Source organism: Leopardus geoffroyi, chromosome A2 (assembly GCF_018350155.1).
Source record: "Leopardus geoffroyi isolate Oge1 chromosome A2, O.geoffroyi_Oge1_pat1.0, whole genome shotgun sequence".
NCBI lineage: Eukaryota > Metazoa > Chordata > Mammalia > Carnivora > Felidae > Leopardus > Leopardus geoffroyi.
The window spans coordinates 101,555,265-101,570,355 of NC_059331.1; the positions used below are offsets into that span (position 1 = coordinate 101,555,265).

The 15,091-nt window shown below is 38.4% G+C and overlaps 1 protein-coding gene across 8 annotated transcripts in view; it reads left to right on the forward strand.

The window, feature by feature from the left end:
- Positions 1-15,091, forward strand: part of MIOS (meiosis regulator for oocyte development) — a 47,142-nt gene that overhangs the window by 5,738 nt on the left and 26,313 nt on the right. For all 8 annotated transcript variants that reach the window (XR_006716297.1, XM_045494882.1, XM_045494888.1 and 5 more), the window contains 2 exons: positions 757-2,098; positions 2,421-2,519. Coding sequence is in view for 7 of the 8 variants with exons in the window: in XM_045494882.1 (XP_045350838.1) it covers positions 805-2,098; positions 2,421-2,519 (1,393 nt within the window). In the remaining variant the exon portion in view is untranslated. The remainder of the gene's footprint in view (positions 1-756; positions 2,099-2,420; positions 2,520-15,091) is intronic.

Here is a 15,091-nt window from a genome sequence, read left to right on the forward strand (position 1 = left end):
TATGGCTATTTATTAAAAATTAGTTAAAGGTAAATAAGATTTAAAAATTGTACTAGTCACATTTTTAGTGCTTGGTAGCCACATGTTGCTAGTAGCTACCCTATTGGACAGCAGTATAGCTAGAGAACATTTCTGTCACTGCGGAAAGTTCTGTTGGATAGTACTGCTCTAAACTGTTGCTTAAGAACATGATTCATAATTCTTTAAAGTTTTACCCCCTTCAAAGGGATGATGCTTATTAATTTGCTCACCATGCTGAAGTTATATTAATTGTGAGGTTAATGACGTTAGTAGTCACAGTGCAATTAAAATACTTGATCATGGGGAAAAAGGCCAAAATGTAGTTCTTAGAATCTTACCACCTCATTTTATTGAGAGAAGTTCTTTTTCCTTATTTCTTCCTTCCTTCTTTCCTCCCCTTCCCCTTCCCTTCAAGCAGGGGAGAAGGGCAGGAGGACAGAGAGAATCCCAAGCAGGCTCCACACCCAGCATGGAGCCCAACATGGGGCTCAAGCCCACGATCCTGGGATCATGACCTGAGCCTAGATTAAGAGTCAGACACTCAACTGACTGAGTCACCCAGGCACCCTTCTTTTTCCCTCTTTAATTAATAAATATGGTCATGAATTCCTAGCAGTTGGAAGAAATATATTGAGAAACAGAGTACCTATATAGAGAATTTCCTGACTTTCCAAATAGCTTATTCATCTTAGATTTGTATTTTGTTAATATTTTAAAACTTTTATTTTTAAACAGATTTTCAGTGAATGGACCTGACTGGACTACTTGAGCACATCACTAAACATGAGCGGTACCAAACCTGATATATTGTGGGCACCACACCAAGTTGATAGATTTGTTGTGTGTGACTCAGAACTGAGCCTGTATCACGTGGAATCTACTGTGAATTCAGAACTCAAAGCTGGATCTTTACGTTTATCCGAAGACTCTGCAGCTACATTACTATCAATAAATTCAGATACACCATATATGAAATGTGTTGCCTGGTATCTCAATTATGATCCTGAATGCCTCCTAGCAGTTGGACAAGCAAATGGTCGAGTTGTACTTACAAGTCTTGGTCAGGATCATAACTCAAAATTCAAAGATTTGATAGGAAAAGAATTTGTCCCAAAACATGCCCGACAATGCAATACGCTTGCATGGAATCCATTGGATAGTAACTGGCTTGCTGCTGGGCTAGATAAACATAGAGCTGATTTTTCGGTGCTGATTTGGGATATTTGCAGCAAATATACACCTGACATAGTTCCCATGGAGAAAGTGAGACTTTCAGCAGGTGAAACTGAAACAACATTATTGGTAACAAAACCTCTTTATGAATTGGGACAGAATGATGCTTGTCTGTCTCTTTGTTGGCTTCCACGAGACCAGAAACTTCTCCTTGCTGGTATGCATCGTAACCTAGCCATATTTGATCTTCGGAATACGAGCCAAAAGATGTTTGTAAATACAAAAGCTGTTCAGGGGGTGACAGTAGACCCATACTTCCACGATCGTGTTGCTTCCTTCTATGAAGGTCAGGTTGCAATATGGGATCTAAGGAAATTTGAGAAGCCAGTTTTGACTTTGACTGAGCAGCCAAAGCCCTTAACAAAAGTAGCATGGTGTCCAACTAGGACTGGTCTGCTTGCCACTTTGACAAGGGATAGTAATATTATTAGATTATATGATATGCAGCACACACCCACTCCCATTGGAGATGAAACTGAGCCCACAATAATTGAAAGAAGTGTGCAACCTTGTGACAATTACATTGCTTCCTTTGCTTGGCATCCAACAAGTCAAAATCGAATGATAGTTGTAACTCCCAACCGAACAATGTCTGATTTCACTGTTTTTGAAAGGATATCTCTTGCCTGGAGCCCAATAACATCTTTAATGTGGGCTTGTGGTCGTCATTTGTATGAATGTGCAGAAGAAGAAAATGATAATTCTTTAGAAAAAGATATAGCAACGAAGATGCGCCTTCGGGCTTTATCCAGGTATGGACTTGATACAGAACAGGTGTGGAGAAACCATATTTTAGCTGGAAATGAAGATCCACAGCTCAAGTCACTCTGGTATACTCTGCACTATATCCTTTTCATTGTGAATTTCATGAGCTGAATCAGGTAGAAATGTTATGAAAGTTTGCTGAAAAGTCAGCCTTTAAATTTTATTCCGAATGTTTTATATGCAAATACGAGTTACATAATGCTAAAATTACAGAGTAAAATTATTTAAAACTTGAGCTTGAAATACTGCTTTATAGATTGTAGAGAAAGAAGAAAAGTGTACCTACGATAAAGTAGAACTATCACTGATGCCTATTATGAATTGGCTCCATATCAAAATAAATTCAGCTCTGACGTATTTTATTATACATCATCATTAGTATTTCCTATGCGTTTAAATACTTATGAAGCAGTATACAGAAGATATGGATCAGAAATCTCCAGGAAACAAAGGATCATTGGTTTATGCAGGAATTAAATCAATTGTAAAATCCTCTTTGGGTAAGAAAATTCAATTTTTTAAAGTTTTATAATTTTTGTACTCTATTTTCTACTTTTTCCTCGTTAGTTACTTCAGAATAGTATGCATACATACTTGGTTTTTTATTTTTTGTTGGGGGGGTTCTGATTAGATATTTTAGTTGAGTTAAATGCGTAATTGTTTTTATATCCAGAATTCTTTTTGGAGGGAGTCTTATTTCTTTCAAGTGATACTGTCTTTCTAAATCTATTCATTTATCCCATGTTATTTTTTGAAGATCCTGAGAGGTATTACATCCGATGACTTACAGGGTCATGGTGGTTGGTTTGGATTTTATCACAGTATTTTGCTTCTATAAAAACTAAATAAAAAGATGTATAATTGAAGGAGTTCCCTTTTAATTCCACTGTCCAAACACTTTGTCTTAGCTATCTATGGCAAGATCTAAGTAACTATGTCAGGAAGTGTGGCCTTGCCTGAAGGAGCCTTACCTGAAAGAATCCTTGATAATTAAATTAATGTATGAATTAATACAGGGTTGAAATTGATCAACTATTTAAGAATAAGATAAAGATGACAAAAGAGCCAAACTTATCTTTTCATTGAACCGTTGTTCTTACTGTTTTTATTGGAATTGAATTGTGCATTTTACTATGATACTTCCCCCGACCTAGTATTCAGTATCTAGCTTTTGATGGCAGTCAAATTTGGGCCACAAAGTCAGGCTGCTCAAAAAGTAGTTTATATTATTAGTCAAAGAGTGGCAGTTCAAATAATAAGTTCAACTTGGTCTTTAATAGGGTTTTCATAAATACTGTACAAAGAATACCAAATAAAATATTATTTTTTAATAAGAATAGGTTAAGCATTTTAACTAAACGGTTATATTATTAAAAAGAGGCTTAAAGGACTTTCACGTTACTTTGTTCCACATTGCTGAACATGCAATAGACTATTATCTGATCAGTTCCGTTCTGGTATTTTCTCACTAGCTTTCCACCAAAAAACTAACTTTTTAAATTTCTTTTTTTATTAAAAAAAAAAATTTTTTTTAAATGTTTATTTTTTGAGAGGGAGATTGACAGTGTGAGCAGGGGAGGGGCAAAGAGAGAAGGAGACACAGAATCAGAAGGAGGCTCGAAGCTCTGAGCTGTCAACACAGAGCCTGACATGGGACTTGAACCCACAAAATGTGAGATCATGACCTGAGCCTAAGTTGGACGTTCAACTGACTGAGCCACCCATGCACCCCAAAAGTAACTTTTATTATAAATAAATTTATTACCACGTGCCCCAAAAGTAACTTTTATTATAAATAAATTTATTATTGGGGTGCTGGGGTGGCTCAGTCAGTTGGGCATCTGACTTCGGCTCAGGTCATGATCTCACAGTTCGTGGATTCGAGCCCTGCGTCAGGCTCTGTGCTGACAGCTCAGAGCCTGGAGCCTGCTTTCGATTCTGTGTCTCCTTCTCTCTCTGCCCCTCCCCACTTGTGCTCTGTCTCTCAAAAATAAATGTAAAAAAATAAGTAAATTTATTATAAATAAAATGAGTCTACTTAGAAACTTCCATTTTTATTAATATAAATAAAAGGGCAGATAATACTATCATATCCCTGTAGATGAACCTGCGTACCACGGTTCATGACTTTAGAACTGCTGCTGCAAAGACTTAAACACCGAGTTTATAGAATTTTTAGTATTTTTGCTATATGGTAGGTGAGGGCACATTTCATTCTTAGTTATTCTGAGGTTTATTATTGTTGTTGTTGTATTTTGACATATTTTAGGGAAAAAACTTACAAACTACCTCTGAGGAAAAGCAAGGGGAAAAATAGACCATCATTATATATTTCTGGTGAAGTAGAAACCGAATGTCTTGAATCAAAAATAGTCTTTACCCACATTAAAAAACTATATTGGAAAGAGTTCCTCATTGTTAGACTTTTAGCTTTTTCTTTGTTTTGGTTTTGATATTTTTGTTTTTACAGCCCCAAAGTAAAAAGTAGAGAAATAACTGTCAAAGATGGCACTTGTGGACTTCAGTTTGTATCTGGCCGTACTCCTTTCTCTAATTGTATCCCTAATGATTCAACATATAGTAAGTCAACACACTGAACCTTCTTGCTCACAGTAATCTCATATACAAGTTTATTAGACCACACAGTGAAATTTTAACTTTGGTCACAAATAATAGATACTGAGTGCTCTATGAATTAGGCATCATGCTAACTGCTTTCCCCATGTTACTTTATGTAATTCTTACAATTACAGTATGAGGTAAATTTGTTTATTCAGCAAATGCTTATTATTTGCTTGTTATATGCCAAGAATTGTCCTTGGAATAATAAAGGCATAACTGTCAACAAGATAAGTCTCTTCCTTTGTAGAGACTGAACAAAGTAGATATTACCCCTATTCCTGGGAAGTTTACATTCTAATTCAGAATATGGACAAGTACATAGGCAATTTAACATAAGGAAGAACAAACAGTTATGTATAGAAGAATGCTAGCCTGGCTGTTAAGGATTGGAGAGGGTTCCCTGGAGGAGGTAACAGCGAAGACAAGGTCTAGACATGGAGCAGCATATGCGATTAACCCAGAGGAGAGGGACTGTAGCACATTTTGGTATTGCTGGAACAGAGTGTGAGAGAAAAAAAATGAGGAAAGAGTGCTGACTAGAAAGGTAAGCAGTGGGGCAGCTCAGGACTTAGAAATCATGGTAAGAATTTAGGGAGACCTACCCTGTAACAAGGGGAAGCGAGGAAAGATTTCAGAGTATTGACAAAATTAGATTTGTGTTTTAGAGCTGTCGCTATGTGTGGAATGAATTGGAAAGGATCAAACAGGAACCTCAGATAAAAGCTACAGTTATTAGGCAAGATATGAGGGTGTTCCTACCAAAGTTAGTGGCAGAGGAGTGAGAGAAATGTGGGTAAATTAAAGAGTGTGACAAAATTTAATGATTGAGTAAAGGAGACGGATGGGAAGGAAAAGTGAAAGCACACATATTTACCTTAGGAAACTAAGATAATACTGGTACTAGTTGATTAGATAGGAATAACCTAAGAGTGCATTTGAGAAGAAAAAGTTCATTTTAGAGAAAGTTGAATTTGAGATAACTAGGTGGAGCTGTGCAGTGGGCAAGAAATTTAGGGTAGGTTGAAGAAGTAAAGTCATCCATTTTAAATAATTCTTCCAAGGAATTTGACCACATGAAGGAGGATAAAAAGGGCTACAAAAAAGCAGCACAGCAGGTGAATCCAGAGTCATGGGAAGGTTTTTGTGTTGCTTTGTTTTTAACGTGGGATTGATATAAGCAAGTTTAAATGCTAATGTAAGGAAACCCATGCAAAGAAATGATGATGCAGAGAGAAGGGAGTGAAGAGCAAAATTCCTAGGAATACGAAGGAATAGGATCCAGAGCACAGGTGAAAGATTAGCTTTAGACAGGATGTACACTTTCTCCATACTGCCAGAGGGAAAGGGAAAGGTATGTAGGTTGTATAAGGTTGAATGACTGGAGGCTGATGAGTTTACCACGCAATGGCTCTCTTTTCTCAGTGTGGTAGGTTTGCTTGTTGAAAAGGAGCAGGAAGGTGGTAGAAGACATGGAGAAAAGGAGCCAGGGTTGTTTTGAGAAACATGAGAGGATTGTGGGGCAATTGTTTTAATCAGAAGATAAAATAAAGGACAGTATGGTGAGAGAATTAAGGGTACTGGCAAGAGAATGATTCATTTGTTGGTTTTGGGGAGGGAAATGACAGGAGACTGGTAAGTAAAAATAAGAGGGGCCAAGAGATTGTAAGGTTGAAAAATTTAGAAGAGAGATTTCTGAAAGGCGATGAGGTTGTGGTAAGAAAGTGGCTCTTTTTTTTTTTTTTTTTTTTTGTAACTTTCCTTTTAATGTTTATGAGAGAGAGAGAGAGAGAAAAAACATGAGTGGGGGGCGGGGCAGAGAGAGAGGGAGACACAGAATCTGAAGCAGGTTCCGGGCTCTGAGCTGTCAGCATAGAGCCTGATGTGGAGCTTGAACTCACAAACTATGAGATCATGACCTGAGCTGAAGTCAGACACTTAACTGACTGAGCCACCCAGGTGCCCAAGAAAGTGGCTTTTTTGAAGGAGGATCAGTTTGGATGTGTTCATTAAAGGAGTGGGTAAAATCTTGGAGGCGTGAACCACTGGATATAAGGAAACAAAGAAACAGACTGATTTATTGGACAGACTGAGTGTTGAAGTCAACCAGGATGAGAAGGCATGCTCTAAGGGAATGTCTTGTACAGTCTTGTGGAGCAGTGTTCATAATGTTAATTATAATTTCTTCTTTTAAGATGGCAGAAAATTGTGTAATAAATACTGGTCAGCCTTCTATCCAATATGATGAAAATATTTTTCATACTTAAAGGGTAAATTCTGATATATAGAACTTGTCTATTCAGAATTATTTTAACAGACAGAATAGCTAGGACTTAATGTTTTTAACAAAATGTTCTTATAAACACTTGATACTTTTACTGCTTTGTTATACAGATGTATAAATGCAACAAATTACTATCTGCAAATAGCATAGTGTCTGATTGCTTGGTGTAGTATTTGAAACCAATTTTTTAAAAGTGTTTTTTTTCTTCCAAGATTTTATTTAAATTCAAGTTAGTTAACATATAGTGTAATATTGGTTTCAGGAATACAGTTTAGTGATTCATCACTTACATATAGCACCAAGTGACCTCCTTAATGCCTATCACCCATTTAGCCCATCCCCCCCCCCCACTCATCTCCCCTCTAGCAACCCCTAATTGTTTTCTATAGTTAAGAGTCTCTTATGGTTTGCTTCCCTCTTGTTTTTTTGTTTGCATTTTTTTGAGAGCAAGAGAGAGCCCACGTGTGAGCAGTGTAAGGGCAAAAGGAGAGAGAGAGAGAGAGAAAGAATATCTCAAGCAGGCTCCACAGCCAGCATGGACCTCAATGCAAGGTTGGATCTTATGACCCTGAGACCATGACCTGAGCCAAAATTAACAGTCAGATGCTCAACTGACTGAGCTGTCCAGGTGCCCTCTCCCTCTCTGTGTTTATCTTATTTTATTCTCCCTTCTTTTCCCCATGTTGATCTGTTTTGTTTCTTAAATTCCACATATGAGTGGAATCATACAGTATGTGTGTGTGTGTGTGTGTGTGTGTGTGTGTGTGTGTGTTTTCCACGTCTTCTTTACCCATTCATCAGTCGAAGGACTTGGGGCTCTTTCTATAATTTGGCTTGCTGTTGATGGTACTGCTATAAACATTGGGGTGCTTGTGCCTCTTCAGATCAGTATTTTTGTATCCTTTGGATAAATACCTACTAGTGCAATTGCTGAGTTGTAGGGTAGCTCTATCTTTAACTTTCTGAGGAACCTTCACACTGTTTTTTAGAGTGGCCACACCAGTGTGCATTCCCACCAACAGTGTAAGGTGAATCCTTGCCAGCATCTCTTGTTTCCTGGGTTTTTATTTTAGCCATTCTGACAGGTGTGAGGTGGTATCTCATTGTGGTTTTGATTTGTATTTCCCTGATGGTGAGTGATGGTGAGCATCTTTTCATGTGTCTGTTAGCCATTTGTATGTCGTCTTTAGAGAAACATGTCTTCGTGTCTTCTGTCCATTTCTGTTTTTTTCTTAAATTTTTTTTTTAATGTTTATTTTTGAGAGAGAGAGAGACAGAGCATGAGTGGGAGAAGGGCAGAGAGAGACGGAGACATAGAATCTGAACCAGGTTCCAGGCTCTGAGCTATTAGCACAGAGCCTGATGCGGGGCTTGAACCCATGAACTGTGAGGTCATGACCTGAGCCGAAGTCAGATGCTTACCCAACTGAGCCACCCAGGTGCCCCATCTTCTGCCTGTTTCTTAACTGTATTATTTATTTTTTGGATGTTGAGTTTGGTAAGTTCTTTATAGATTTTGGATACTAACCCTTAATCAGATATGTTAGTTCCATATATCTTCTCTCATTCCATAGGCTGCCTTTCAGTTTTGTTGAATGTTTCCTTCACTGTGCAGGTTTTTTTCTTGATGAAATTCACATAAGTCATGTTTGCTTTTGTTAACCTTGCCTCCAGAGATGTGTCTAGTAAAAAGTGCTATGGCTGAGGTCAAAGAGGTTGCTGCCTGTGTTCTTCTCTAGGATTTTGATGGTTTCCTGTCTCACATTTAGGTCTTTCATACATTTTGAGTTTATTTTTGTATGTGGTGTAAGAAAGTGGTCCAGGTTCATTCTTCTGCATGTTGCTGTCTAGTTTTCCCAACACCATTTGTTGAAGAGACTGTCTTTTCTCGATTGGGTATTCTTTCTACTTTGTTGAAGATGAATTGACTATATAGTTGTGGGTCCATTTCTGGGTGCTCTATTTTCTCCCATTGACCTTTGTGTCTGTTTTTGTGCCAGTACCATACTGTCTTGATGATTACAGCTTTGTAATATAGCTTGAAGTCTGGAATTGTGAGGCGTCTCACTTTGCTTTTCTTTTTCTACATTACTTTGGCTATTTGGGGTCTTTTCTGGTTCCATACAAATTTTAGAATTGTTTGTTCTAGCTCTGTGAAGAATGCTGTCATTGTTTTGATAGGGATTGCATTGAATGTATAGATTGCTTTTGGTAGTATAAACATATTAACAATATGTATTTTATGTATAATTTATTGTCAAATTGGCTAATATACAGTGTGTAAAGTGTGCTCTTGGTTTTTGGGGTAGATTCCCATGGTTCATACAACACCCAGTGCTCATCCCAACAAGTGTCCTCCTCAATGCCCATCACCTATTTTCCCCTCTCCCCCACTCCCCTACTCCCCCACTCCCCTACTCCCCCACTCCCCTACTCCCCTACTCCCCTACTCCCCCATCAACTCTCAGATTGTTCTCTGTGTTTAAGAGTCTCTTATGGTTTGCCTCCCTTCCTATCTGTTTGTGACTATTTTTTTCCCCTTCCCTTCCCCCATGGTCTTCTGTTAAGTTTCTCAAGATCCACATATGAGTGAAAACATATGATAACTGTCTTTCTCTGACTTATTTCACTCAACATAACACCTTCCAGCTCTATCCACATTGCTGAAAGTGGCATGATTTCATTCTTTCTCATTGCCAGGTAATATTCCACTGTATACATAAACCACATCTTCTTTATCCATTCATCAGTTGATGGACATTTAGGCTCTTTCCGTAATTTGACTGTTGTTGAAAGCACTGCTATAAACATTGGGGTACTTGTTCCCCTATCAGTGTGTACTCCTGTATCCTTTGGATAAATTCCTAGTATTGCTATTGCTGAGTTGTAGGGTAGTTCTGTTTTTAATTTTTGAGGAACCTCCACACTGTTTTCCAGAGCGACTGCACTAGTTCTCATTCCCACCAACAGTGCAAGAGGGTTCCCGTTTCTCCACATCCTCACCAATATCTGTTGTTTCCTGAGTTGTTAATTTTAGCCACTCTGACAGGTATGAGGTGGTTGTCAGTGTGGTTTTGATTTGTATTTCCCTGATGATGAGTGATAATGAGCATCTTTTCATGTGTCTGTTGGCCATCTGGATGTCTTTGGAAAAATGTCTGTTCATGTCTTCTGCCTATTTCTTCACTGGATTATTTGTTTTTTGGGTGTTAAGTTCTTTATAGATTTTGGATACTAACCATTTATCCGATATGTCATTTGCAAATATCTGTTCTTCTAACCCATGAGCATGTTTTTCTATTTCTTTGTATCATCTTCAATTTTTAAAAATATTGTTCTATAGTTTTTGGAGTACACATTTTTTACCTCTTTGATTAGGTTTGTTCCCAGGTATCTTGTGGGTTTTAGTGCAATTATAAATGGGATTGATTCCTTGATTTCTCTTTCTGCTGCTTTATTATTGGTGTATAGAAAGGCAACTGATTTCTGTATGTTGATTTTATATCCTGCGACTTTGCTGAATTCATGGATCAGTTCTAGGAATTTTTTGGTGAAGTCTTTTGAGTTTTCTACATAGAGTATCAGGTTGTCTGTGAAGAGTGAAAGTTTGACTTCTTCCTTGCCAATTTGGATGCCTTTTATTTCTTGTTGCCTGATTGCTGAAGCTAGGACTTTCAGTACCAGTGGTGAGAGCAGACATCCCTGTTGTGTTCCTGACCTGAGGGGAAAAGCTCTCAGTTTTCCTCCATTGAGGATGATATTAGTTATGGGTCTTTCATTTATGTTCTTTACGATGTTGAGGTATGTTCCTTCTATCCTTACTTTCTTGAGGGTTTTTAACAAAAAAGGATGTGCTTTTTCTGCATCTGTTGTGGGAATCATATGGTTCTTATCCTTTCTTTTATTAATGTGGTATATCATGTTGATTGGTTTGTGGTTATTGAACTAGCCCTGCAGCACAGGAATAAATCCCACTTGATCATAGAAAATAATTCTTTTAATGTAGTGTTGGATTTTATTTGCTAGTATCTTGTTGGAAATTTTTGCATCCATGTTCATTATGGGTATTGGTCTGTAATTCTCGTTTTTAGTGGGGTCTTTGTCTGGTTTTTGAACCGAGGTAATGTTGGCTTCATAGAATCAGTTTGGAAGTTTTCCTTCCTTTTTGTTTTTTTTGAGTAGGTTCAAAAGAATAGGTATTAACTCTTCTTTAAATGTTTGGTAGAAATCCCCTGGAAAGCCATCTAGCCCTGGACCCTGGATTCAGTTTCTTTACTGGTTATGGGTTTGTTCAAATTTTCTATTTCTTCCTGTTTCAATTTTGGTAGTTTATATGTTTCTAGGAATTTATCCATTTCTTCCATATTGCCCACTTTGTTGGCATATAATTTTTCATAATATTCTCTTATAATTGTTTGCATTTTTGCAGTGTTGTTTGTGATACCTCTTCTTTCATTTGTGATTATATTTATTTGGGTCCTTTTTTTAATTAGAAAATTTTTTTAATGTTTTTATTTATTTTTGAGAGAGAGACAGAGACAGAGTGTGAGCTGGGGAGGGGCAGAGGGAGAAGGAGACACAGAATCTGAAGCAGGCTCCAGGCTCTGAGCTGTCAGCACAGAGCCCGATGCAAGGCTTGAACTTGTGAACTACAAGATCATGACCTGGGCCAAAGTCAGACACTCAACCAACTGAGCCACCCAGGTGCTCTCTTTTTGATAAGTCTGGGTAGAGGGTTATCAGTTTTGTTAATTCTTCCAAAGATCCAGCTCCTAGTTTCATTGATCTATTTTGTTGTTGTTGTTGTTTTGTATCATGTGCTTTTGCTGTAATCTTTATTATTTCCCTTCTGCTGGTTCTGGGCTTTATTTGCTGTTCTTTTTCCAACTTCTTTAGGTGTAAGGTTAGGTTTGTATTTGAGACCTCCTTCTTGAGGAAAGCCTGTATTGTATTCCCTCTTATTGTATTGTATTCTCTCATTTTGGTAAGAGGAGTATAAAAGTCCCCTACTATTATTGTATTATTATCAATGAGTTTCTTTATGTTTGTTATTAAATGATTGTATATTTGGCTGCTTCCAGTTCGGGGACATAAATATTTAAAATTTTTAGATCTTCTTGTTGGATAGGCCCCGTTATTATGATATAGTTCTCTTTTTCATCTTTTATTATATAGTCTTTGGTTTAAAATATAGTTTGTCTGATATATGTATGGCTACTCCAGCTTACTTTTGATGTCCATTAGCATGATAGATGGTTCTTCACCCCCTCACTTTCAATCTGGAGGTGTCTTTGGGTCTAAAATGAATCTCTTGTAAGCAGCATATAAATGGGTCTTTTATATCTATGTGTGTATGTGTGTGTGTATACATACATACATACACACACATTTTGGTACCTTATGTCTTTTGATTGGAGCATTTAGTCCATTTACATTCTGAAGTAATTATTGATAGATATGAATTTAGTGCCATTTGTATTACCTGTAAAGTACTGTTCCTGTATATTGTTCCTTTATCTTTGTTGTTTTTGGTCTTTCTTTCCCGCTCAAAGGGTCCCCTTTAACAGTTCTTACATAGCTGGTTTAGTGTTCACAAATTCCTTTAGTTGTTGCTTGTTTTGGAAACTCTATTTCTCCTTTCTCCTTTCTGACACCCTTGCTGTATATTCTCAGTTGATGGGGCGGCTGAGTGGCTCATTTGGTTAAGCATCTGATTCTTGATTGGTTGAGATCCTGATCTCATGGTCGTGAGATTGAGCCCCATGTTAGGCTCAGTGCTGACAGCATGGAGCCTGCTTGGGATTGTCTCTCTCCATCTCTCTCTCTCTCTCTCTCTCTCTCTCTCAAAATAAATAAACATTTCTGGAAAATGCGAAGTTAAAAAAAAAAAAATTCTTGGCTGCATTTTTTTCCTGACTAGCATGTTGAACATATGCCACTCTGTTCTGGCCTGCCAAGTTTCTGTGGACAGGTCTCCTGGTACTCTTATGTGTCTACCCTTGTAGGTTAAGGACCTTTTGTCCCTAGTTGCTTTCAGAATTCTCTCTTTATCTTTGTATTTTGCAAATTTCACTATGATATGTCTTGGTGTTGACCTGTTTTTTTGGTGTGTGTGTGTGTGTGTGTGTGTGTGTGTGTGTGTGTGTGTGTGTGTGTTTGATGGGAATTCAGCATGCCTCTTGGACTAGAATGCCTGTTTTCCTTCCCCAGATTAGGGAATTTCTCAGCTATATTTATTCAAATAAACCTTCTGTCTTTTTTCCTACTCTTCTTCTGGGACTCCTATGATATGATATTATTGCACTTTATAGAATGGTTGCATTCCCTAGGTCTGTATTCATGATCTAATAGTTTTCTTTCCTCCTTTTCAGCTTCATTATTTTCCATAGTTTTATCTTCTATATCACCTGTTTGGTCCTCTGTTTCTTCCATCCTCATGATTACATCCAGTCAGTTTTGCATCTCAGTTATAGCATTTTTTATTTCAGCCTGAGTAGTTTTTAGGTCTTTGATTTTTGTAGCAAATGTTTCTCTGGTGTCTTCTATGCTTTTTTCAAGCCCAGCTAGTATTCTTATCACTCTTGTTCTAAATTCTTGTTCAGATAAATTACTTATATCTGTTTTGAGCAAATCCTGGCTGTGGTTTCTTCTTGATTTTTGTTTGGGGGACAATTCATCCATCTTGTCATTTTGTCTAGGTTCCTGTCTTTTGCATGTTATGAAAGCTTGTTATATTTCCTGGTCCTGAGAGTAATGGGTATATCAAGAAGGGGTCATACACTGTCCAGGGCCTGGCATTTCAGGAAGTGTTTCAGGTATATGCTGTATGCACTGTGCTGTTGTGATATAGCTGCTTTTTCCCCCTGGTCAGTCCTTGGCAGAGTTCTTCCTTGCTTGTAGTGGGGAGTATTTGACCTTTAATTGGGTGTGCTTTGATCTATTAAAATAAGCCTACTGGAAAAAAAAAAAAAAGGCCTGATCAAAAAAAGAGAAAAGAACTAAAACAAACAAAAAACTATAAGCCTGATTTCAAAGGAATAGAAAACAAAAAAGAAGAAAAAGAAAGAGAAGCCTGATCCAAAAAACAAGAAAAGGAAACAAAAAACCAAAAGCAAACAAATGAACAAAAAACTAAGCCTGATTTAAAAAAAAAAAAGTCTGGTCCTGTTTCCACCAGAATTGAAGCTGATGCTTTGGAGCACTCTATGATCAGTGGACTTGTGCTCTTGGGGGTGGGGGAGGGGAGAGCTGTGTTGGTCCTTGGGGAAGAGGCCCACTGCACTGGCTCACAATCAGACTTGCCCTTGTAAAGATGTCCCTGCAGGGTGTAGGGGGGCGGGGTTTGGTGTAAACAGCTTCTGCCTTGACTGGGGGAGCTGTGTTATTTGCTGAAGTCAGACCCTGTTGATGGGTGGGGGAAGATGGCGCCACCCTGCTCTCTCCTCTATTCCTGGGTAGGAGAGCTGGCGCCCACCTCTGTTCTGGTAGTCCTCACAGACAAGCAAACAATTTCTCCTCCTGTGTCCCAGGCTTCTGTCAGATCCATGCCCTCAACCCTTCTGTTCCCTGGGCCATAGACATGCTGGGCACCGTAGCTTTCCAGTGTTATTGTTTGTTTGTTTTAATATTTCCCATTTATTTTTATATATTTTTTAAGTTTATTTCTTTTGAGAGAGAAGAGAGAGGGAGAAGAGAGAGAGAGAGAGAGAATGTAAGTGAGGAGGGGCCGAGAGAGAGAGAGGGGAGAGAGAGAATCCGAAGCCAGCTCTGCACTGGCAGGCTGGAGCCCAGTGCAGGGCTCAAACCCACAAACCACAAGATTATGACCTGGGCCAAAATCAAGAGTCAAACACTTAACCAACTGAGCAACCCAGGTGTCCCTTCAGTGTTTTCATCTTTGGTGCAGGACTGAGATTCAAAACTCTGAATCTTAAAGGGCTCACCACAATGTGGACCTGCTCCCCTCTGAAGGAGAGGCTCGCCGTGCTGTGCCTTCTGTCCCAGTAAAGCAATTGCAGGGCCGTACAGGTGCCTGGAGTTTATGATGATGCACAGTGAAAAGTTGTGACCACTTTACCCACCACAGTGCACACCTCTGTCTCCTATTGAACATTCAAAGGCGCCAGCCTCAGCTTTTGTCCTTGGAGAAGCAATATATCCTTGTCCGAA